At 43.9% G+C, this 25,494-nt stretch overlaps 1 protein-coding gene across 1 annotated transcript in view; it reads right to left on the minus strand.

The window, feature by feature from the left end:
- The window catches only part of LOC114665758 (collagen alpha-1(XIX) chain-like), a 150,162-nt gene that overhangs the window by 74,878 nt on the left and 49,790 nt on the right, over positions 1–25,494 (minus strand). The window contains exons 12-17 of the mRNA XM_051919254.1: positions 25,055–25,108; positions 21,234–21,287; positions 19,489–19,530; positions 10,235–10,339; positions 8,268–8,321; positions 4,472–4,525 (exon numbers count right to left, since the gene is read on the minus strand). Coding sequence (XP_051775214.1) covers positions 4,472–4,525; positions 8,268–8,321; positions 10,235–10,339; positions 19,489–19,530; positions 21,234–21,287; positions 25,055–25,108 — 363 coding nt within the window. The remainder of the gene's footprint in view (positions 1–4,471; positions 4,526–8,267; positions 8,322–10,234; positions 10,340–19,488; positions 19,531–21,233; positions 21,288–25,054; positions 25,109–25,494) is intronic.

The raw sequence follows: 25,494 nt of genomic DNA on the forward strand, positions 1-25,494 counted from the left end.
AGGCCCTAGGCTATTCCACTTATGAGGCCCTTTCACCTTCCATTTTTAAGTTTGTAAATTACATGAGAGATAATAAAATTTTGCTAACAATTTGAATGTAGGCCCCTCTTGATCTTGAGGCCCTAGGCTGAAGCCTAGTTAGCCTATAGGAAAATCCGGCCCTGTCTGGGTACAATGGGGCTTGGCGTTGTCCTGCTGGGAAATTCAGGGATGACCCTGGAAAAGACACCGTCTGGATGGTAGCATATGTAGCTCCAGAATTTATCCTTATTCTTCTGCATTAATGGTGCCCTCACACATGTGTAAGTTACCCATGCCATGGGCACTGATGCACTCCAATACCATGACAGACACTGGTTTTTGGACGTGATGCCAATAATAGCTAGGGTGATCCTTTTCCTCTTTAGCACGGAGAACACATCATCTGTGTTTTTCCCCCAAAACTACTTCAAACATTGACTTACTGGACCACAAAACGTAACTCCACTGTGCTGCGTTCCGTCTCAGATGAGACTGAGCCCCGAGAAGTCAGTGGAACATCTGGACAGTGTTGATGTGTGGCTTCTGCTTTTGCATAGTAAATCCTTAACCTGCATCTGCGACTGCAGCAGCGAATGGTGCTGACTGACAAAAGCTGACTGAAGTACTCTGAGCGCATGTCACGATATCCATGTGACGGTTTTTTAAACATTTAAGGGACTGGAGATCACACACATTCAGAAATGGTTTTCAACACTGCACTTGTCACACACGTGCGCATGGGAGGCAGCCTAAGGGCTCAATTGAGGTAAATTCCACACTAGACCAGGGGGAGGCAGAGTGCACTAACCCTTTCTCTGTTTCCTCTGCAGACCAGTTAACGGGAAATTTCGGCTGGCCCAGATGACGACACTTCTGGTTCAGGGCCCGATGACATCACTTCCAGTTCAGGGCCCGATGACCTCACTTCCGGTTCAGGGCCCAATCACCTCACTTCCGGTTCCCGATGACCTCACTTCCGCTTTCGGACCAGATGACATCATTTCCAGTTCCGACTCTGCTGACCTTACCTCCTATGCCTAACCATAAAACCGCCATTTGTTTCATCCAGTTAATTCTGTTTTGGACTCGTTTCTGTAATCGACTCACATTTAATTGCCTACTTTGCAGCCTGATTTCAAGTATATGGGTGGCTGCCTCAAACCTTTTCTGTGGCATTTGTCTGTTTATTTGATACACCTTATGACAAAGGTTTGACCAGATTCCTCGAATCATTTAGTTATATTATGCACTGAGAAGCATGGTTTCTTAAACTATAAGTCGTGACCCATAATGTAGGTTGCCCGTTATTTGATCGTGCAGAGTCGTGATTGACCATTATATTTAATGGGAAAGGGTCGTGAGCAGTTTGTGTACTGTCTCATTATGGGTCGCCAACGGGCAGTTTATGCAACCGACATTGCTCTGCTGAATCTTGAATGGGGACCAAGGATGTCAGTGGTGACGATTCAGCCATGGGGGACATTGGATGACTGTCAGAGGCAATTCTGGGTCTCGAAGACACTGAGAAGGGTAAGATTGGGTCATGAGGGAAAAAAAAAAAACTTAAAACTCTGCTGTTGAGATTGAAATGTCCAAAATCTTACCAATCGTACTTTGGGGAATGTTGTTCTCAAGAGTGCTGGTTTATTTGTAGATGCGTTTGTTGGCAAATTGGTGATCCTCAAACCATCCTTGCTCTTTAATGATTAGTTGTTTTTTTTTTTTTGGAGGCTCCTTATATACTCTACTCCGTTGGGCACCTGAGCAAGGCACTTAACCTGCAGTTGCTCTGTCCTGGGTATGACCAGCCCTGCAAGTGGGTCCTCCAAGTTGCAGGGAAAACCTGGGGGTTGGTGGCAGGATTGGCACTTCAGACACTGTAAAAAAAAACCTCACACTGTTGAGTGTGGTGCTGAAGTGTCACCCACTGCATAGCTGCACTTGGATCTCAAACAGGGTGGTTCGCCGTGTGGTGGGTGCGGTAATCAGCACATGCTCCCAACCTCTCTCTTATATACTGCAGTAGAACATGATTGCTTGACCTATTTAATGTCACCTTGTTATTTCAACTTGTCACATCGTTATTAGTCCTAAACTACCCTTGTCCCAACTTTCTCGTGTTGCTGGCATCAATTTCAGAATAGACATAAATCTCTCTATTATAAAAGAAAATCTTGAGACGAGACTATTGCCAAGAGATTTTTTCAAGTCCCGCCCTCCTCTCAACCATTTCTGGTTCACGGCCCACGCCCGCGGCCCTCTCACCTCTCATTCGTGTGAATGCTTTTGTCAGACACAGTTCCTGCGCTCTCAGCTCTTATAAATTGTAACGTTTTCCTCACTTTAAGCTCCCAATAAAAGAAGACGTATTATGTCCAAGTCTAGTTGAAGAATTTCATCACAAAGGGTTATCAACAGAAGAAATGAGTATACGGGCAATCCTAGCACCGAGAAACGATGAAGTGAAACGAATTAACGTGAAATTTGTCGATAGGTTACATGGCAAATTGGTTAAATGCGTATCAATAGACTCTGCTGAAACAGTTGGTGGTGATGGTGCGGAATATGAAAACATCAACTTACAATATCACGAAGAATATCTACAACCGTTAACACCGGCCGAATTAATGTTGAAAGAAAGATGCATCGTAATGTTATTGTGTAATTTATGTCTGAGTGATGGGCTATGCAATATGACAAGATTAGTTGTATTCAAAATTGGTTGAACAATTCTGGCATGTAAAATTTTAACAGGCGACAAGAAAGGTAATATAGTCCATCTTCAGGGGATAACAGACACCAATGGAGATCTTGATATGCCATTCGTATTAAAACATTAACAGTTTCCCGTGAGAATAGCTTTTGCAAAGACAATTAACAAATCACAGGGACAAACATTTGAAAAAGTCGGTTTATTTATTAGAGAGAAAGAAACGAAATTCACTCACAGAGCAGTTATACGTTGCATTGTCACGATGCAAGTCCCAAACACGGAATCAAAATTCAATGCGATATTGACGAAAAATTAATTAAAAAAATTGTTTTACAGTAAATGTAAGTCTAAAAAGTATTTGCATGTTAATTTCAAAGCCAAAAAGAATGAAAACGTATAACGCAACAAATACCTCTAACGCAACATGAAACATAATTTACTTTCAATTTATTACATTTTACTGTTTTTTAATATAGTTAATTACTCGCTGTAATGTAAAATAGTTAGTTCTATTATGCATATGTAACAATTCCCATGAAAATAATCTGTTGAAATTGTACATCCACTTCCCCATACGTGAGCGGCAGATCTGTGAAGTGGCTATCATTGATGAAGCAAAACGTGCACTGCTTTGACTTTGTACTGTTTTTAATAATAATAATTCTTTGCATTTATATAGCGCTTTTCTCACTACTCAAAGCGCTCAGCAATTGCAGGTTAAGGGCCTTGCTGAAGGGCCCAACAGAGCTTACGATTGCCAGTGCAGATCCTTGGCCTCAGAGCCACCACTCCGCCTTGTATTCGCCTTTTTGTTCGAATACAAGTCAAAGTAAATTTGAAAAATCACTCCATTTTGTTTTTATAACTGTATTCCATTTTGTCTCTGCTTTTTTTGAATTTATGACTTATCTTAGGCGGCATCTAACGTGATTCTACAAAGTCTTCCAGGCTTACCAAAGATTTTACTTCCATGGCCACGTCAGATGAATAACAGTTCATTTCCTTAAGGTTTGAAGTTTTTTTGTGTTCAGTGTCGTCCTTCTGCACGCCAGTATTGTGAAGAGCTCTTATTCGAGTACTGGGGGTCTTTCTGCTGGTTTGAGGGTGTTCGTTCCCCTCTGACCTCGCTCAGTTATTACCAAAGTGCATCACCCCCATTCTCTGTCCTGTTTAGAGAACTAAAGTGCGTGGAAATCCCAGGAAAGCAGCTGGAGGCCTGAGAACCACCACAACAACCATACTGCAGTCAAATGTCCCTCAGATCACACGTCTTGGGTCACTTTAATATTTAGTTAAATGACAACTGAACATCATGACTGTGTCCGTGTCCTACAGAGACCGAAAAGCAGCTGCTCGACTGACAGTTTGGAGGAACTGGGGCATCTAATCAAGTGGCCAGTGGGCCTAGTTACAATTCAGTTATCTTTTTTTTTTACATGCACGTATTCTATTACAGGCTTCATGGTGGGATGCCAGTACACTGCAAGGAACACTGACTCTTACAAGTTGGGACTTCCCAATTAAAGTAACATGAGTGTCTTTTGAATGGGGAAGCCCACTACAGCTCCTGGAGGAAACCCACACATTGTAATAGAAGTGGGATTGGAACCCAAGACTCTGAATGACAGTTACTGTAAACTATGAATCGGCATGCAACAAAACACAGAGAAGAGTAAAATATGTCTGAACTAACATTCAAAAATATCTGTAGGCATAAATTTTATTTCAGTTTCCTACCTGATCTCCTTTCTCCCCCAGAGGGCCCGGAAATCCACGTTCCCCTTTAATTCCCTAAAAAAAAAAAAAAAAAAAAAAAAAAAAGACAGAGGATATCTCTGATTACTAACAAATAGTTTTCAATTGTGACATATTTATTTAACCAATAAAATCCATCCATCCATCCATTTTCCAACCCGCTGAATCCGAACACAGGGTCACGGTGGTCTGCTGGAGCCAATCCCAGCCAACACAGGGCACAAGGCAGGAACCAATCCCGGGCAGATCCCCGCAACGCAGATATAAATAAATAAATAAATATCAAATCCAATGTCTGCCTGTCTGTCTGCTTTTCACGAGAGGACTACTTAACAGATTTAGATCGAGTTTTATTTCTATAATTTGCTTGAACTATCCGATTGATTTTGTGACTAAGTATCATAGTTCGCTTGTGGCACCGATTTATTTGCATGAATCTGAGAGAGCGGCTGTGGCCTGAGGGGAAGAGGGTGGTGCCCTCCTCACTCACACGCCAGCCTCCGCTCGCCACGTGTTGGAGCACACCTTGCCTCTGCTTAGGTAGTGATACCCGTTTCCTGTTTGTTCAACAGACATTATCATCTACAGATTGTTAAGGAGTAACGTTTGACGTTCTTCAGAGAGAGATCAGGGCTCCATGTATTTTAGAGGGTACTGTTGATTGCCACAGATATCACGGCCACCTACTTTTCTCCCCACGCGGGGGACGCTCTCCCGTCAGAGCTGAACACAATCCGATACAGTGCCAACGTTTGATACTGGAGCTTACCTACCTTCTGCTTAGCCAGAATTACATTTTTAAAAAATTTTTTATTGTTTTTTTAAAGTATGTCCTGTTTTACTACTATGTGGGTGGATCCGTGGGGGACAGCTAGTATAGTACAGTATATAAGTAGTGCATTTACATTTATACACATGCTGTACATCCATAGCCTCTACGTACATAGACTGTATACATACATTCATATACAGTGCATCCGGAAAGTATTCACAGCGCATCACTTTTTCCACATTTTGTTATGTTACAGCCTTATTCCAAAATGGATTAAATTCATTTATTTCCTCAGAATTCTACACATAACACCCCATAATGACAATGTGAAAAAAGTTTACTTGAGATTTTTGCAAATTTATTAAAAAATAAAAACGTTGAGAAAGCACATGTACATAAGTATTCACAGCCTTTTAGACTTCATTTAGGACTAACTGGCCTCGCCTCATAGCCTTCTTATTTCGCTGTTCATCTATTCGTCTATGGATAAGGCATTAATTTTTTAGGCATTGGCATATTTCATGACCCTTTAAGAAAAGTGTGCAGAGTGGTGGATGTGAAGGTAAGGATCTGCACTAGTATCTGAAAGGTTGCCGATTCGAATCCCCGTTACTGCTTGTAAGAGACGGCCGGCAGCACAACCCTAGTGGCATGGATCGTGGACTATCTTACAGACAGACCTCAGTATGTGCGTCTCGGGAACTGCACGTCTGACATTGTGGTCAGCAGCACAGGAGCGCCGCAGTGGACTGTACTTTCTCCGGTCCTGTCCAGCCTATATACATCGGACTTCCAATACAACTCGGAGTCCTGCCTCATGCAAAAGTTCGCTGATGACACTGCTATTGTGGGCTACATCAGGAGTGGGCAGGAGGAGGAGTATAGGAACCTAATTAAGGACTTTGTTAAATGGTGTGACTCAAACCACCTACAACTGAACACCAGCAAAACCAAGGAGCTGGTGGTGGATTTTAGGAGGACCAGACCCCTCATGGACCCCGTGATTATCAGAGGTGACTGTGTGCAGAGGGTACAGACCTATAAATATCTGGGAGTGCAGGTGGATGATAAATTAGACTGGACTGCCAATACTGATGCTCTGTGTAAGAAAGGACAGAGCCGACTATACTTCCTTAGAAGGCTGGCGTCCTTCAACATCTGCAATAAGATGCTGCAGATGTTCTATCAGACGGTTGTGGCGAGCGCCCTCTTTTACGCGGTGGTGTGCTGGGGAGGCAGCATAAAGAAGAGGGAAGCCTCACGCCTGGACAAACTGGTGAGGAAGGCAGGCTCTATTGTTGGCATGGAGCTGGACAGTTTGACATCCATAGCAGAGCGACGGGCACTGAGCAGGCTCCTGTCAATAATGGAGAATCCACTGCATCCACTAAACAGGATCATCTCCAGACAGAGGAGCAGCTTCAGCAACAGACTGCTGTCACCGTCCTGCTCCACTGACAGACTGAGGAGATCGTTCCTCCCCCATACTATGCGACTCTTCAGTTCCACCCGGGGGGGGGTAAATGTTAACATTATACAAAGTTACTGTCTGTTTTACCTGCATTTTTTAATCACTCTTTAATTTAATATTGTTTCCTTATCAGTATGTTGTAGAAATTGCACAGTTAAGATTCTGAATCAGTTAGATGTATAAAAATAGGCAATGTTAAGATATCAATTAAAGGTGAAAATATTTTAAGTGTCGGGCACAATTAGGAAGCAGTTCTTGACTTCAATGAATCTGTCTCATTCTGTACCCCCAGGGCCTACAAACAGACAGACTCTCTTCTACACAGTGGTGTGCTGGGGAGGCAGCATAAAGAAGAAGGACGCCTCACGCCTGGACAAACTGGTGAGGAAGACAGGCTCTATTGTAGGCACGGAGCTGGACAGTTTGACATCCGTGGCAGAGTGACGGGCGCTGAGCAGACTCCTGTCAATTATGGAGAATCCACTGCATCCACTGAATAGGATCATCTCCAGACAGAGGGGCAGCTTCAGCGACAGACTGCTGTCACCGTCCTGCTCCACTGACAGACTGAGGAGATCGTTCCTCCCCTACACTATGCGATTCTTCAGTTCCACCAGGGAGGGTAAACGTTAACATTATACAAAGTTATTGTCTGTTATACCTGCATTTTTATCACTCTTTAATTAATATTGTTTTTTATCAGTATGCTGATGCTGGAGTATGTGAATTTCCCCTTGGGGATTAATAAAGTATATGTCTATCTATCTATCTATCTGATATGGAAGGATGGGGGAAGGAAGCTTTTTTTGGACACTGCTTCCCCCAAGACGCTAGATGGCAGCTCTCCTGGAGTGCAGCGGTGCCCCGGATTCTCACAGGGCATCCTGGGCCTTGGAGTTCAGTATCTCAGCCCTGTTGGGTGCAGTGGGTGCCGCCAGGAGGTGCTGTGGAAGACGAGGTTTTCCCCTAACCCGGAAGTACGGGCAGGCCATGTGAACGGAAATGTAGAAGTACTTCCGGGTTAGCCAATTTAAAAGAACTGGATAGACCTCACAGAGCCGAGCCAGAGTCGGGCAGAAGGTGGACGAAGCTTGCTGAGGAGGAATGGAGGAGAAGAGATAGGAAAGAGTATAAAGAAGAGGAATAGCACTGTATTGTCTTTGTGCTCGAGACTGTGTTGTACTTGTAGAAGGCGTTGACCACAAGCAAAGAAAAAACAAAAAGCTTGTACTTTTACAAGAGCGCCTCTTGTGTCTGTCTGTGTTGGGCTGGGTGGCCGGTACGCCCCCTAGAGTTGTCACAGACTTAAAGAGATCCTACTCTGCTAGGTCCTTGAGCAAAGGCCCTTAACCACTAATTGCTTCAGGGGTGCTGTACAATGGCTGACCCTGTGCTCTGACCCCAAGGGGTATGTGAAAACTAACAAATTCCTAATACAAGAAATTGTATGAGGCAAAATAAAAAAACCAAAAACAAACAAAGAAACAGTGCGATTGTCAGATGGACTGATGCTTCACATGCAACGCCATACACACCTTTGGCCCCTCAACGCCGGGGTTTCCAGGAGGACCTCTAAGTCCTGGATCGCCCTTTAAACAGAAACAAAAAAAGAAACAGTCATTGAGATTAGAATTTAACATGACAGACATATTTCAAACATCAACCAATAGATGAACCTTTACAGAGTGATTGTGAAGCAATGGCTGTTTCCACTTTATATGACGTGAGCTTCATCTCTAAGAAAAATTTTCCGAAGATCACTTTTTTTTAAAAATTTTTGTTGTAGAGAAGATATTGCATGTCACATGAGGAACTGTCACTCTCAACAGCAGTGAACAATAATGGAAGCCTCTGGCATCCCATGCACGACTGGTACCTCTCTTTCACGTGATGCTTGCCAGAACTGGCAGCCTGTAATGCACAAAGCAGGTTGAGGCAATGATGATGATGATGATGAACGGACAGATGGACACTGTGGATACTTCATTAGGACAATCTGTGCACAGATGTAAGGTTTAGAGACATGCACACCGTGAGTGGATTGATGGCTTCTACTGTATAGCACCTTGGTTATCAAAGTGAACCCTCCATTATGTCACTGTAGTGTCCCCTTGTGGCAAGAATTAGCCATGGCAGCCCTTCTTCTGGGGCTTATGCACATGCCCAAGTACTACCACAAATAATAATAATACTTGAAATAAAACATTTTATTTCTATAGGCACATTTCCTACGCTCAAAGTGCTTCACAGAAATTCAGAAAGAACAAAAGGGCGTATACAGCACGGGGTGCAAATACCATCTGCATAAAACACTAAATGCAGATAAATAAAACAATGAAATACAATATGAGACAAAATGACCAGTAACTCTGTTTATTTTTTCCCCAACTAATTAACTGGATTGACAAATAAAATTTGATTTCTATCCTTATGGCAACTCTTTGGTGGAATGTTCTTCACATCATGCCTCCAGGACAGTGACAATCCAGGACCCTTCATGTGTAAGAATAGAATACCACACCATACCATTTCCTAAGCCCCCTTAATCCTAAGTGGAGTCTTACCCAGCAAGCATAGGGAGCAACGGCAGGAACAAACCCTAGATGGGACGTCAGCACATGGCAGGGTGAACACACACACACATCAGGGCCAATTTAGTGTCACCGGTCCCCCTAACCTGCAAGTCTTTGGACTGTGGGAGGAAACTCACTTATCCAGGGCAGAGTTCTGAGGTAGCTGCAGCCTATCAAAGCAATCGTAGGGCGCAAGACAGGAACACCACTTGGGGGGCTGTGCCAACCGATTACAGGGCAAACACACACACACAAACACATATATCAGGGGCAATTGACCTTCTGCAGTCCGCTTAACCTGCATACCTTTGCACTATGAGGAGGAAACCCACACGGACATAAGGAGAGCATGCAAACTACATGTAGGAAGCAGCTGGAAGATGAACCCTGGTCTTCTTACTGCTAGGCAGTAGCACGACCACTGTGCCACCATGCTGCCCTGACAGTGATCTAAGATGCAAAATTTCCCTTTGGGAAATCAATCTATCAATCTGTTATATAGTGTCTTTCATATCTATCTATCTATCTATCTATCTATCTATCTATCTATCATATAGTCAGTCAATAAGTCAGTCTGCTGCAGCCAATCCCAGCCAGCACAGAGGGCAAGGAGGAACAAACCCTGGGCAGGGCGCCAGTTAAGGACCGCCAATGTACCTAACCTGCAAGTCTTTGGACTGTGGGAGGAAACCCACGCAGACACGGGGAGAACACCAGGATGTCAAGTCTGGCCTTCTTTACTATGAGGCAGCAGCGCTACCGTGGCACAACCATGCTGCTGCCCTAATAGTAAAATAAAATAGATTATTTTTCCAAAAAAAGAAATAGCCCGTCTCGGTCTCACAAAAGAGTTAGCATGAGCTGATCATCATTACTCTAGAAGACAGAGTGTGTTTAACGGCATATTTCCAATGAGATCTCATCCTTACCTTCTCACCTTCTAGTCCTTCCGGGCCTGTTAAGCCAGGGTTTCCTTTTTCGCCTTTCTGTCCAGGTAACCCATGAGATTTTGACTGGCACAGGCTGCACGCATTCTAATAACAGAGAACAAGAAATGGAATATTAACAATTTTGTAGACGCCCTTTCACGATTCACCAGCTCTGTGGAGTAATGTATTTTTTTAATGTTTCATAAAGTACAGTATGAATTTCTAAATGAATCTGATAGTAAGGTGTGGACGCTAGAGGTGCTGTTTCCCCGTGAAACCCATCAGACAGACGTCCAGGACACATGTGTAAAAGCACCAAGAAGAATTCTTTAATAATTTTCTTCAATTACAGTGCACAAAGCACCACACTTGCCACAATTCTCCAATAACAATAATAATAAACTCCTCACAGCAGCTCTGTCACTCTACCACCCAACTCCGGCTCAGCTTGCTGGGTTTCCCCCAGTCCTTTAAATAGTCCACGACCCGGAAGTGTTTCTCCTGGATTCAATGCCACATCATCCTTCCTTAAGTAGCCCGGAAGTACTGTGGGCTTCTGTTCTCGTGACTCCGAAGTACTTCTGAGTTGTCGTAACAGTAGAAGCCCCCAGGTTCTTTCTGAGCTTCCCCTGGCGGCACCCACGGCATCCAACAGGGCTGAGGAAACGGACTTCACGTCCCAGGATGCTTTGCGGGAATCCGGAGAACTGTTGCCGTCCAAGGGAGCTGCCACCTAGTGTCCCGGGTGAGGCAGTGTCCTGTAAAGGCTGCCTTCTTCCATTCTTTAATTTCAGGGACATCGCGGCCGGACTGAACCGCCGGCTGTCCATCACAAAGGTCAAGGGGGAAGCTTTACAAAGAGAGAGAGAGAGAGAGAGGTTGGGAGAATGCGTTGATTAAAGCGTGTTGCTGCACCCTCCACACGGTGAACCACCCGGATTGGGATCCAAGTCCAGCGGGTGACACCTCAGCACCACAATCAGCAGTGTGAGGTTTTTACAGTGGCTGGAGTGCCAATCCTGCCACCAACCCCTGAGTTTTTCCTGCAAGTTGGGGGACCTGCCTGCAGGGCTGGATGCAGATTAACGTCATCCCCAGGACGGAGCAACTTGCAGGTTGAGGGCCTAGCTCAGGGACCCGACGGCATCGAGTCACTTCTGGTGTTTATGGGATTCGACCTCTAGCCTCAAAGCCACCACTCCACCCAGCTTTAGAAGCATTGCATTATGGTCCAGTTTTCATTTTTAGAATTCTTCACAGGTTGTATTTTCGGTCCATCTGCAATGTCAGTTTGTACTTGTTATGTTCAAGCCAGGGTTCCTCTCCGGCTTATGTTTAAATTGATTCTTTTTATCTTTACATTTTTTCATTATTGTTCAATGTATTTCATTTTTTTTATTTTATATTATTATAATGTTTGCTGGGATTGGCTCCAGCAGACCCCCCGTGACCCTGTGTTCGGATTCAGCGGGTTGGAAAATAAATGGATGGATAATGTTTGCTTAGTGCGGAAGTGAAGACAGCAGGACTCAATGAGAAGTTTATGAATGGGTAGGAAGGGTTAAAGCAGGATGATCAAGTGTAACAGACGAGGCTCGATCTGGTCGACCATCAACAACGCACATATAAGCCCACATCGACACGGCGAATGCCTTCATCAGAGAAGACCGACGGATTACGTCGTCCGCTGTTGCTGCATATTTGGCTATCAGCGATGGATCTTCACATGCCATAGTGTGGGATGACTTGGGGTACCGTAAAATTTGTAACGGCCGACCCCTTACCCAGACCGGCCACTACACTACCAGGACTTATTCCTTGGATTACCTGACGTTTGTTGCTCTTATAACAAGCCATACTCCTTACAAGTTGTCTTATTTTTCCCGATATGACGAAATAACCAGAAACAGTAAACAGATATGTAAAATCAAACACTGATATATAGGAAAATGAAAGACAGACAAAAATTCAATAATAAATACATATGTGTGCGCAAACCACCACTTATCCCAAAAACACCAGTGACTAATTACTATATTAAAGAATACCAATATTTACATTAAACCCTCCCTTGCCCTAATCAATAAACAAAAGCACACAACACAAATACAAACATGGATTGGATAAACACAGCAGTTGAAAATGTGGTGATAAATGCGTCCCAAAATAAAGTCCAGCGGTATTGAAACTGGCTGTAGTGATATTGAGCTTCCCCCCCGACAATAAAATGACCTCAACGTAAAAGTCCTGGCAATGGCTGGAATGAATTCGAACCCCGGGGTTTCTCGGGTCTGGCTGTCATGATGTAGGATCGGTAGTTGAAGAAGCGGGCAGTGGAATAAAGCAATAAATAGCAGGGATGAGTTTGTAGATGGATGTTGTGGCATCCGGCTGGGTTTGTCGCCCGGCCGGGACGCCCAGGAGGAGCGGAGGAGGGCTTGTGCCTCCTCCAGGACACAAGGGGGCGTCCTCCCTGGTTGCTTTGGGGACCACAGGTACAGAGCTTGGAAGCTCAACCCTGTAGGGGCCCATGGTCACCGCCAGGGGGCGCCCCGATGCCTTGGGAGCCCTGGACCTCAGTACTTCCGCAACACCCGGAAATACTGGGGGGAACAGTATTGGGGACACCCGGAGGACTTCCGGATATGCCGACAGAGCTTCCGCCACACAGGGGTGTGGCTACAGAAGCCCTCAGGATACACCTGGAGTCCTTCCGGGGTGAATAAAAGGGGCCGCCTCCCTCCAGTCAGGGGCAAGATTTGGGTGGAAGCGGATGAAGCTTGGTGAAGAGGAGTGGAGGCGGATCAGAGACATTTAAGGCATTGTGTTGTGGCCAGGACTTAAAGGGGTGATTGGTGCTGAGGCACTGGGATTGTGCACGTGACCTTTGTATATAATGTATAATAAACTTGTGTGTGGTGATAACAACATGTCTACCTGTCTGTGTCCGGGCTGTTCCCCACAATGGTTATAAATTGTCTTTTCCTCTCGCCTCCCTCCTTTGCCTTCGCTCCTCTTTTTTAAATGTAAAATGTCCTGGATGTATCTGGTGAGTAAACAGGTGATTTCCGTCTCGGGGGCTCTCTCCATCATCCTTCCCCTCTGCACTTATGGGGACAACATTCGCTGACGCACACATAACGGACAGTAGACGGGACGATGAAAACAAAACGCACTCAGTACAAACACAGAACACAACTCTTATTATGTAGTCCCGCTACAAGTTTGTATGAGACGAGTATTCAAATAGCTTCCTGATCTGCACAAACCAACTTCCTTCGTTGAACTTCATCAGATTTCACTCACTCTGCCCAAAGAAATCTCACTATGGCGTGTTGTTCATCAATGGTGCAATCCCACAGCAGAGAGTCCATGTTCATTTGACCTTGGCTTCACCTAGACCAGTGGTTCCCAAACTCGATCCTGGAGACCCACTGTGGCTGCAGGTTTTTGTTCCAACCAAACTCATACAGGATCAAACAACGCTTTGCACAAAGCCGAAATCAGATCCAGCCAAATCGAAAGTAACAGTCGAAAGCCAATTTTATATCTTTAGTTCTCCCGATGGAGCAGAAAAGCTCTAAAAAGACTGATCCAAGGCACTCTTTAAAATATGAACAGGAGTCTTATCGTGTCTTGTTAATGCAAAGAAGATTCTTGTTGCAACTTGGTCTATCTTTAATGTGACATTTGCCGTCTTCTATTTCTATTCTGACCACTTTTTACTTTCTCGTTTACGAAGTATTGTAATCATCCAAAGATTCGATGTCGAGATTTTCATGAATCTCGACATTTGTAGACCTCCCAGAGTCGAAAAATACCATTTTTGGAATTATGTCTGTGTATGTATGTAAACACAATGACTTGAGTACGCTTTCACTTCGGTCAACCAAATTTTGCATACAAGTATTAGGTACAAAACATAGATTTCTATCAACTTTAGGCCTATTTCCGCTAACTGGAGGGGGTACTTTACCTTTTATTCCTGCAGCTGAAGAGTCTGATTTATTCAACTTTACTTTTATAATAATTGTTCAATATATTATTAATTTGATGTTATTGATAGTTCTTTAATGTACATAATATAAAAATATAATCATTGTCTTGTGGTTTACTCCTCAAATATCCATCCCCATACAGTGGAACCTCGGCTTGCGAGTAACTTGGTTTACGAGTGTTTTGCAAGACGAGCAAAAATTTTTAATAAATTTTGACTTGATAAACGAGCGAGGTCTTGCAATACGAGTAGTATGTATACGCTTTGTCTACCAAGCGTCATGCGATCACAACTGAGCTGATGGTTCTTCTCTCTCTCTTGCTGTGGGATTGTGGGCAATCGTCTCCTATTCTCCGTCTGAGTCGCCGTTCCTCACTCATATAGTCAACATCCGTACAAGCGTATACTGTTTACTACAGCATTAGCATTGTGACTGTGTGTGCGTGCGCGCGCTTCTGTGTGTGTGCTCGCACGCGTGCATGTGTGCTGTGACGTGCAAGTCCTCGTCTTGCACACTAAAACACAAAGCTGAGTCTCAGTACTTTAGCAACACCAGCTTTATTCAGCTTGAAACAGACACAGCAGTCAGGCAGGGCCCTGCGCATTTATAATGTCCCTTGTTCCTTGTATCACCCATTGACGGCAGGCGCTTGTAGCATGCCCTCGATCTTTTTGGATTCGCTTTTACGGCGAACTGCTACAGCGCTGGGAGACTGCAATTGCTTTGGGACACTCATTCGCGTGTCGTCCCGTTGGGTAGAATCCCACAAGAGTTTAGAAACTCACTCACACCAGCCATGATTCTTTTCAAAGGTAAAGTGCAGGTTAATTTGTTTTATGTATTTTTATTTTATATTTTGTATTAATCATTTTTATATGAATAGTTATGGGTTGTGGAACAAATCATCTGAGTTTCCATTATTTCTTATGGGGAAATTCACTTTGATATATGAGTGCTTTGAACTACGAGCATGTTTCTGGAACGAATTATGCTCGCAAACTGAGGTTCCACTGTATCTGAGTACAGTGGAACCTCGGTTCACGAACGTCTCTGAACACGTACAAATCGTGTTACGACCAAAAAGTTTGCCAAACTTATGCATCTGTTCACGACCACACACTTGGTATACGAACAAGCCAGTTTCCCTTTCAGTTTGTACGTGCTGATGATTTCCGCACGTGTTCAGTCTCTCCCTGTGCAGCGAGCGAGAGAGAGAGAGCGAGCGAGAGGTCTGGTCGCATACGGCCGAGAAGGCAGTTAAAGAATACACTGGGCTTGTTTTTAAAGAGACAGATTCCAGCATTGTTTTAACCTCCTTGTATTTAATGAAGAATTTTTTCTATTGGATTTTAACCTCCACTTCACTTCTGTTTGCAGCGATCGGTTCGTAGCGTGCATTGTTGCAATGTTACTTTTTTTGGTTGTTTATTAAATTACAGATTTTTCAAATGTTCATTTTTTTCCCTGTGCTTAAAACTCATTAAAAAAAAAGGTTTTTTTAGCGAGTGGTTCGTAGCGCTATAGCGCAAACTCTTGCAATGTTAAGTTTTCTTTGTTGTTCATGGTTTTCTCAGTGTTATTCAATGTTTTTACATTTAGTTTACTATTATGCTGTGCATTCTATGGTTTAATTAACTATATTTGTGCCTTAAAAATCTTAAAAAAAAATTATATTTATATACAGTTTGTATGGTCTGGAACGTATTAATTGCATTTACATACAATCCTATGGGGGAAATTATTTCGGGTCACGACCAAATCAGGTTACGACCAGAGTTTTGGAACGAATTACAGTCATGACCCGAGGTTCCACTGTATAATGGAAACTCTAAGGGAGACTTTTCAGTTACTATTGTCACGTCTGTGCATCGGAGGGTCTCCTCATGGGCTCGATTGAGGCATGTGGTAACCTGCCTGGGTAAGAGTGGGCGCCGTTGCTACTATTCTCCTTCACTCCTTGCAGCAACGAGAAACCGCCCAGTGAAGGACACACTATAAGAAGCTTGGTGGCCTTGGAGTCGTCGTCACTTTCCACTTAGAGCGACCCATCAGATGGAGCTCCCAGGAACGACCCTTGCTTTAGTAGGCCGAAAAGAGCTTATTCTTGTGTTTCTTATTGTGCCTGAATGGCCCTGAGGTGTCATTTTTGCTTTGAACTTATTAACATTAAACAGGATTACCCAGTTGGTTTCTCAACTTTTCAGTGTTGCCCGACCTGTCATTTCTGCACCAGACCACATTATATTGAAATTTATTCTATTAATTATTATGTGTATTTGAGTAACTGAAAGTGTCTTTAGACTTATCACAAGCTCAATGCTTTTCACCAGCAGTGCCTCCGACGAATACTCGGCATCTCGAACAGAGAGAATGTTAACAATGATGAGGTGTTGAAGTGGAGTGGCCCGAGGTCACTGGAAGACATCGTTACAGAACACAGAATACACTTAGCCGGACACGTACGTCGTCTTCCCACTCATCGCATTCCAAAGCCCACCATGTGCTGGATACCACCCAAGAGGACACGAAAACCAGGCTGACCACGTACCACTTGGAGGTCAACTTTTTTGGGGGGGACTTTAAAAACTGTTCACCTACTGCTGGATGAAGCTGAAGTTGATTGAGTCCATTGAAGAGCACCAGCTGCCCGATGAGCCAATGGAGGACCTAACTAACAGAGTTTTAAATAAACCAGTAACGGGTGCACTGCTGTAACGACAACGTGCAGTGAATACACTTGACTTGAGCATTCCTAGTTTTCATCCTCTTTCTCTGTACGATTAGCATTTGTTTGCTCGGAGGTTGATGCTCTTGTGCTTCCTGAGCAGCTCTTCTTTTCTCGACCCTAACGGCCCGCTACTTCTCTTCTTTCGTTGACATCTTTTTGCGTTAAAACTGATTAAGTCAGTGTTTGTGTTGCAATTACTTAGTTACGTTATTCACTTAAGCTGGCACTTAAGTCTTCAATCTGCCTCAAGAATGATTTCAGATATGAAGAGGTAGGAAAAGTGACAGCGAAGGTGGTAGGGAATGAGAACGGCACCCGTACACATGTGCCACACGCTGCCCTGCTGGCTGCTGCTAAGAGTTTATTCTACAATAAAATAAAATAAAAATAAAAAGAGGAATAACCTTGGAGGTCAATCATCACCCTGAAAGCGGATAGTAGACGTCACGTAGTATATGTGTACCAAATTTCAGGTCAATCGGTTTGTAAGCTACAGGTGATTTAAAATCCTGGACAGACAAACGGACAGCCATGGTAGCGTATCTATATATATATATATAAAATCCCTATGTGCGTCCAGGTGTCCGTGTGTGGGTGTCTTCTGGTGAAGTGCGCATGCGCGGGGCACGGTGCGACGCGCGATATTACTGTCAGAGAAAGTTAGAGGCGTTTTATGGAAATACAAACCAGTATTACTACGAGAGGAAATTAAAGGTACACAATACAGTGACGCATATTACAGCCACATACAAGCCAGTATTACTGTCAGAGGAGATTAAAGGCATATTACTGACGCGCACGCCTGTATTACCGCCAGAGAAAATTAAAGGTATATTACGGACGTATATATTATGGACGTACAAGCCAGCCGACGTACAAGACGGTATCCTTCAATAAGGGCGTGCACAAACAGGCGAGCCTCAAAAGGGCGACCTCAATTGGGCACAGTGAATAAAGGCACGCGTAAATAAAGATCTGCACCTTTGTTGCTCTTCACATATTCCAGAGCCATTTGAACTAAATTATCTACGAACGCCTTTATTCGCCGCGCTCAATTGAGGTCACCCTTTTGAAGCTCGCCTTTTTGTGCGCGTCCTTATTGAATAGATAGATAGATAGATAGATAGATAGATAGATAGATAGATAGATAGATAGATAGATAGATAGATAGATACTTTATTAATCCCAATGGGAAATTCACAATAGAGCCGTACAAGACAGAATTACTGTCACAGAAAATTAAAGACACACAATACACGGCGGCAGCCCACGAAGAATGGTCAGCTCAGCAAGTAAACATCAACAAAAGAAAGGCTGAAAGAAAGAAAAATACGACCAACAAACAGAATGAGGTCAAAGTCCCTTGCCATTTAATATAGACTGTTCCTACTAATGTTTATGCACTACTGTTCTAGCACCCATTATTGTAACGGGCTAAATGACTAGTATATATATAAAGATAAATAAATAAATAAATTTGTTAAACTTCCTGTAAACGTGTTTTTACTTTGTCATTATGCCAACTTTTTTTGGCCTAAAAACTGTCGACCTACTGCTGGATGAAGCTGAACTCGCTACAGTTGATTGAGTCCATTAAAGAGCACCTGCTGCCTGATGTGCCAAAGGAGGACCTAACTGAGTTATAAATAAATAAATACATTTGTGAAACTTCCCATTAACGCGTTTTCACTTTGTCATTATGGGCTGTTAAGCTTGGATTGATGGGCGTAAATGGCCACTTGACCCTTTTAATGTTAAATCTACAGCACAATAAAATGCACAGGAAGTGAATATTTTCTAAATGCCCCGTGTTGATCACAATCCAGGGGTCCCAGTTTCTGCTGTTTTTCCACATTTGTTACTCAGAGTGGACAATGCAGAAGGTTCCTACTTTATATGACAGGCTACCACAGGAAATAGAGGACATTCTGGAAGTAACTGTGGGGAAAAAAAAAATAAATAAAAATAAAAATATGTACAGTCCTCAGCAATTACAAAAAATGACGGCTGTGGCTTTGGCTTTGCTGGTCCGTTTAACAGTAAACTTTTAAAATGAAAATGGTTCAGAATTGATGTGGAGTGTGCGGCTTGTGTGCTAAAAGCTCCAAACGAAGCCCAGGGAGCCGCAGCTCTTAATGCCCTGCAAATTGATTTGAAGTTGCACTTGGTGGTCTTTCCTTTTCCACATATGCATTCCATTTGTGTTGGTCATTTAGTGTAGTCTGGGAGCAGAAGGGGTGGGGGGGGCTTCTTGTCATCCACTCCGATGTCTTATCTGGGCCACATTTTAAATGTAATAAAATTTGCCATTTATCATCAATTAGAACCTTCAGCATCTACAATTTAAACAGGCTTTATGCAGACGAGTGATACTGAAAATACCCTCCAGATTCAAAAAATGAGTGTAAGTGCTATGGTTCTCCTGTTCCCCCTTCTCTACAGTATACATGAAATCCCCTTTAGCATTTTATACTGGAACCCCTCAGGGGGCAGTTCTAAAAGAAATAGCCGTTAAAAAGATACTTTACCTTTAAGAAGGCACCCATGTCTCGAACAATTGGTAGGGCAGTCTGCAATGAGAAAAAGCAGAAGGAGTCATCAGACCACAGTCATCTCTATTTATGAATGACTCTAAGATGATATGCTATTGTCTGGGATGCTTTGTCATGGTGGGCTAGGTGTGGTAGATTAGATTAGTTAAACTTCATTATTCCCAGGAGAAATTCAGATGCATACAGCAGCAGAAACGTAAACAATGAGAATACAAACCCACAGGGCAGATAATACAGCCAATCAATCAATAATAATAAAAATAAATTTAATGAGTACATTGGGTGAAGGCGTTGGATTGCCTGATAGCAATGGGAAGAAAGACCCCAGAGACTCTTCTTAGTACACTGTGGTGGAATGAACCTGTGGCTAAAAGACTCCTAGAGAGAGTGCCTCCTGGAGGGGAGTTTTCATGAGGGCATCCAATTTTGCCCCCATTCTCTTTTCCACATCAGTTTCCAGTGTTGTCCAGGTTTGGCCTGGTGATGATGCAGGCTTTCCTGAGAAGTTTGGTCAAGCATTGTGCTTCTTTTGTGCTCAGGTTGCTTCCCCAGGTGACCACAACTTAGCACACCACACTGGCTACTAAGGAATGGTAGATCATTTCTAGCTCTGGTCCTTCTTGTGTTGTCAGACCAGTCCAGTTTATTGTTTATGTGGACTCCCAGGTACTTGTTGTTTATGTGGACCTCCAGGTACTTCATGAGGGCATCCAATTTTGCCCCCATCCTCTTTTCCACATCACTTTCCAGTGTTGTCCAGGGTTGGCCTGGTGATGATGCAGGCTTTCCTGAGAAGTTTGGTCAAGCATTGTGCTTCATTTGTGCTCAGGTTGCTTCCCCAGGTGACCACAGCGTAGAACACCACACTGGCTACTAAGGAATGGTAGATCATTTCTAGCTCTGGTCCTTGTGTTGTCAGACCAGTCCAGTTTGTTGTTTATGTGGACCCCCAGGTACTTCATGAGGGCATCCAATTTTACCACATCCTCTTTCCCACATCAGTTTCTAGTGTTGTCCAAGGTTCGCCTGGTGATGACGCAGGCTTTCCTGAGAAGTTTGGTCAAGCATTGTGCTTCTTTTGTGCTCATGTTGCTTCCCCAGGTGACCACAGCGTAGGACACCATACTGGCTACTAAGGAATGGTAGAACATTTCTAGCTCTAGTCCTTGTTGTGTTGTCAGACCAGTCCAGTTTGTTGTTTATGTGGACCTCCAGGTACTTCATGAGGGCATCCAATTTTGCCCCCATCCTCTTTTCCACATCAGTTTCCAGTGTTGTCCAGGGTTGGCCTGGTGATGACGCAGGCTTTCCTGAGAAGTTTGGTCAAGCAGTGTGCTTCTTTTGTGCTAAGGTTGCTTCCCCAGGTGACTACAGCGTAGGACACCATACTGGCTACTAAGGAATGATAGAAGATTTCTAGCTCTGGTCCTTGTTGTGCTGTCAGACCAGTCCAGTTTGTTGTTTATGTGGACCCCCAGGTACTTGTAGCTCTGCACCACTTCCACATCCTACACCTGGATGGTTCCTGGTCTCAGAGGCTAGTTGACATGCTGGAAGTACACCAGCAGCTCTTTTGTCTCACTGATGTTGAGTTGCAAGTTGTTGTCCCAGCACTCCAAGACAAAGTCCTGTACAACATTCCTGTACTCTGACTCGCCTCCATTATTAATTCAGTCCATTATTGTTATTTTATAAATGACAAAAGATGATTAAGGTCTTACTGGTTCTCCTGGTGGACCTGGCAGGCCTGGTTTACCGTCTCTTCCTGGTATCCCCTAGAAGATACAAGAAGAAAAAAATGTAGAAATGTTGACATGTCCATGTGATTGACAAACTCAATTATTTATTTAGCAGATGCCCTTATCCAAGGCGACTTACAAAGCAAGTTATAATACATACAAGAATGAAGGTGTAACCATCAAAGCAACAGAGAACAAGATAAGAAAGGGAGCAAAAGGGAGAAGAACTATGACATGATGATACCTTCAGCTAGACCAAGACACAAAGACACACATCAGTATCCAGAACTGTTTGCGAGGCCCATAATCCTTTAGGAGAGATGCTAAGTGGATCCAAAATATTTATGGAAAAGGTACGTTTCCGAAACACAACACAAGTAAACACAACTGGGTGCAGGGAGATCATTCCACAGCTATGGAGCAAGAATGGAGAAGCACTGTGTAGTCTGGCACATCTGGCAAGAGGAGGGACAGGCAGAGGCAGAATAGAGACTTCACTTTGTTTGTTAGTTAGGTGCTCCCACGGTCATCGGCACATCGGGCAGCAGCTGTTCTCCAATGGACTCGATCAGCTGCAGCAAGTTCAGTTTAATCCAGCAATGGGTCAACAGTTTTCAGGTCCACCCAAAGAGCTGGCCTCCAAGTGGTATGTGGCCAGCCTGGTTTTTGTGTCTCCTTTGGTGGTATCCAGTGGTATGTCAACAGTTTTTAGGGTCTCCTCAAAAATGTGACCTCCAAGTGGTACGCGGCCAGCCTGATTTTTGTGTCCCCTTTGGTGGTATCCAGCACATGGTGAGCTTTCGGAATGTGTTGAGTGGGATGACGTAGTATTTGTCCGGCTAAGCACATCATGCGTCTTCCTTGATGTCTTCCAGTAGCCTCAGGCCACTCCGCTTCAGCACCTCATCATTGGTAGCGTTCTCTCTCTCTGTATGAGATGCCAAGTATTCTTGGAGGCACTGCTGGTGAAAGACACTGAGTTTGCGAGCAATCCGTTTCGTGTTCCTTCAGGTTACGCTGGCATAGATGGCAGTTGAGATGACAATTGTGATGTACAGTTGAATTTTTAATGCTGTACTAACAGACAAGGACGACCACATGCGGTGTAAATGCCAGAACACATCAGTCACCTTACCAATCCAACATTTCATGTCCCTTTCCAGGTCGCCATCATTTGGTAAGAGACCGTCGCGGAATGTGAATTCATCAACCTCATTGATTACGAGCTGCATGACGTTAGTTTGTTTAATCAAACAGTAACTTAGAATTGTATCTTTTTCTAGTGAACTGCATCTTCATGATCGTGATCACCTACAGGAGCATCGGTCAATTACAAAGTAACCAAAGGACACCCTTCTAGTTATGTCATTCAGACGGGTCATTCATTCATTTTTGACTGCTTATTGAAAACTGGGTCGCGGAGAGCAACAGTTTTAGCAGTGAGGCCCCTATGACCTTTCTTCAGCCACACTTGCCAACTCATACTGCGTTCCCAGGCCAACTGGTAGATATAATCCTCTCAGCAAGCCCTGGGTCTTCCCCGGGGTTTCCTTCCAGTTAGTTGCGCCCACAAAAACTCCACAGGGTGGCATCCAGGAGGCATCCATATCAGATGTCTGAACCTCCTCAATTGGTTCTTCTCGATGTGGGGGGTCAGTGGCTCTAATCTGAGCCTCTCACAACTTATCTGGGCTATTTCTAAGGGAGAGGACAGCCAGCCCATGGAGTAATGTCACTGCACCCGTGACCTTGTCCTTTCGGTCATTACCCAAACCCTATGACCCTGAGGTTAGGGATAGAGACGTAGATTGACTGGTAAATGGAGGGCTTGGCATTCTGATTCAGCTCCTTCTTCACCACTACAGATCGGTATAGCGATGTAGACACACAGGTCATAAAAGACAATCCCACCTAATGAAGACGAGGGGAGCATTATAAGTGCGACTGTAATATTTTATCTTTGGCCCGAGCGCATAATTTGGGGACAACTTAAAGGCTCTGGTGGTTGTAATTCTTCGCCGATCCACAAGATGGCACTGTACACTAAACGCCTCTTCCTCCCTCCACAGAATGCATGATTGACAACCCGACCACCTCTGATGTCACTTCCAGTGTCCATCCCCCTGGACCCGCCTCTTCCTGCCTGGCCTGTAATTTAACCAGAAGTGTCCCCCTCTTAGTCACTCTGATCTTAGACTCGCATCTGTAGTAAGGTTTCCTTTGTTTCTTTTTTTTTTTAGCTGCCTTATAATATACGGAGTCCCGTGTCACCCCAACTCTCTATCTTTGTCCTCCTTCACAACACTTTTTCCACAACACTTCGCCGTCTTCCTTAACACGTTGTCACACATGTGTGCCTTGGGGATGGCTTAAAGGCTCTGGTGGTTGTAATTCTTTGCTGATACACAAGATGGCACTGTACACTAAACGCCTCTTCCTCCCTCCACAGAATGCATGATTGACAACCCGACCACCTCTGATGTCACTTCCAGTGTCCATCCCCCCGGACCCGCCTCTTCCTGCCTAGCCTGTACTTAATACTCGCATCTGTAGTAACATTCCCTTTGTTTCTTTTTTTTTTTTAGCTGCCTTATAATATACGGAGTCCTGTGTCACCCCAACTCTTTATCTTTGTCTTTGTCCTCTTTTACAAAGCTTTCTCCACAACACTTCCACACACAGTTGGGGGTCTCTCTTGGCAACATGGAGTACAAGACAGGAAGCACCTTTGGACAGGACATCAGTCCATTGCAGGGTCCACTGACACTCGAGGAGACAAACACCTCTTGGAGAGAAGCCATGCTGACTCTGCTAATTTTATCCATCCATCCATCCGTTATCCAACCCGCTATATCCTAACTACAGGGTCACAGGGGTCTGCTGGAGCCAATCCCAGCCAACACAGGGTGCAAGGCAGGAAGCAAATCCCGGGCAGGGCGCCAGCCCACCACAGGCCATTGATCCTTCCTTAAGTTATTTGAATGTTTTTTTTCAATTTTCAAATTGTATTTGTCACATACAAATGTACACACAGCATAAAATGTAATGAAATGCTAAACTGCTAACCTCTAAGACTGTACATTAAAAGAAGAAATATAAGACAAACAATAAATAGAACTCTCTACATATCAACAAAAATCAATAATGGCTTCAGGAGTGTGCATTATATCAATATTATCCTTTTATTAAGGTGGATTTGCATAAGTGTCTGTGTGTCTGGTAGCTTTGTCTCTGTTACTCCAACAGATGGCGCATCACAAACATCTGTAGTAACAAAAACTATTGCATCCGTCATTCCAACGGATGGCACATCACACACATTTGCAGCAATGCATTTTATTACTAGAATGGTTTGGGATGCACCATCTGTTGGAATGACAAACACAATGCAGTTTATTATTACATGCACAGCAAAGTACATTCCTGTAGATGGTGCACTGCAAACGTTAACACTGAGGCCCACATTGATTACTTACTGTAATATTTTATCTTTGGCCAGAGTACATATTTTATTATCTATTCATGGCAACAATAGCACCCTGAATGAGGCAATGCTTCATAATTGATTACTTATCTGCAGAGCCACATTTAGGGTACTCCAGAATTTTATCCCCAGTTGCGATACGCAGCTCTAAAAACCTTGACAATGGCCCCATACCGCGTCTAACACTGGGAAACAGGGCTAATAATATTAGAGTTCATTTTCAACTTAAAGGTGGCACGGATCTTCTTGTAACAATGTGGCTAATGAAACATGGAAAATTGACACAGTATGAAGATCTGGGATAAAATGTCATAATTACATCAGCGCCTGGGGGTCCGACCGGTCCTGGGACTCCTGGGGGTCCTCTCGGTCCCTGTTAAGAAGAAGAAGCAATCAAAAGTGAGAAGATGTTTGAAAGCTCATGAAGCAAGCTAAAAGCGAGCACAGAGCATCAGCTGTGCTTTAATTAGGTCCGCATGAGGATTTTGAAGTCTGCCGAGCCGGGATTTCACACACTGTATTATACATCATATAAAGCGGCCATTCCGCCGTCTCCGTCTGGCATATAATCACATCGAAATGATCTTGAGAAGAAATTCTCCCATTTCTTTGAAGCTGCAGGTCTACCAGCCATCTGTGTTAATGATGAAGCATGGCTCTGCGGTGTCTGCTGGCTTAACGTTCTTACGTGCAGAATTTGAACGAGGCTTGTGAGAGTTTCACTTTTGTGCCATTAGAGTTTATCGAGTTTAGGAAACA

This window comes from Erpetoichthys calabaricus, chromosome 15 (genome assembly GCF_900747795.2).
Source record: "Erpetoichthys calabaricus chromosome 15, fErpCal1.3, whole genome shotgun sequence".
Taxonomy (NCBI): Eukaryota; Metazoa; Chordata; class Cladistia; order Polypteriformes; family Polypteridae; genus Erpetoichthys; species Erpetoichthys calabaricus.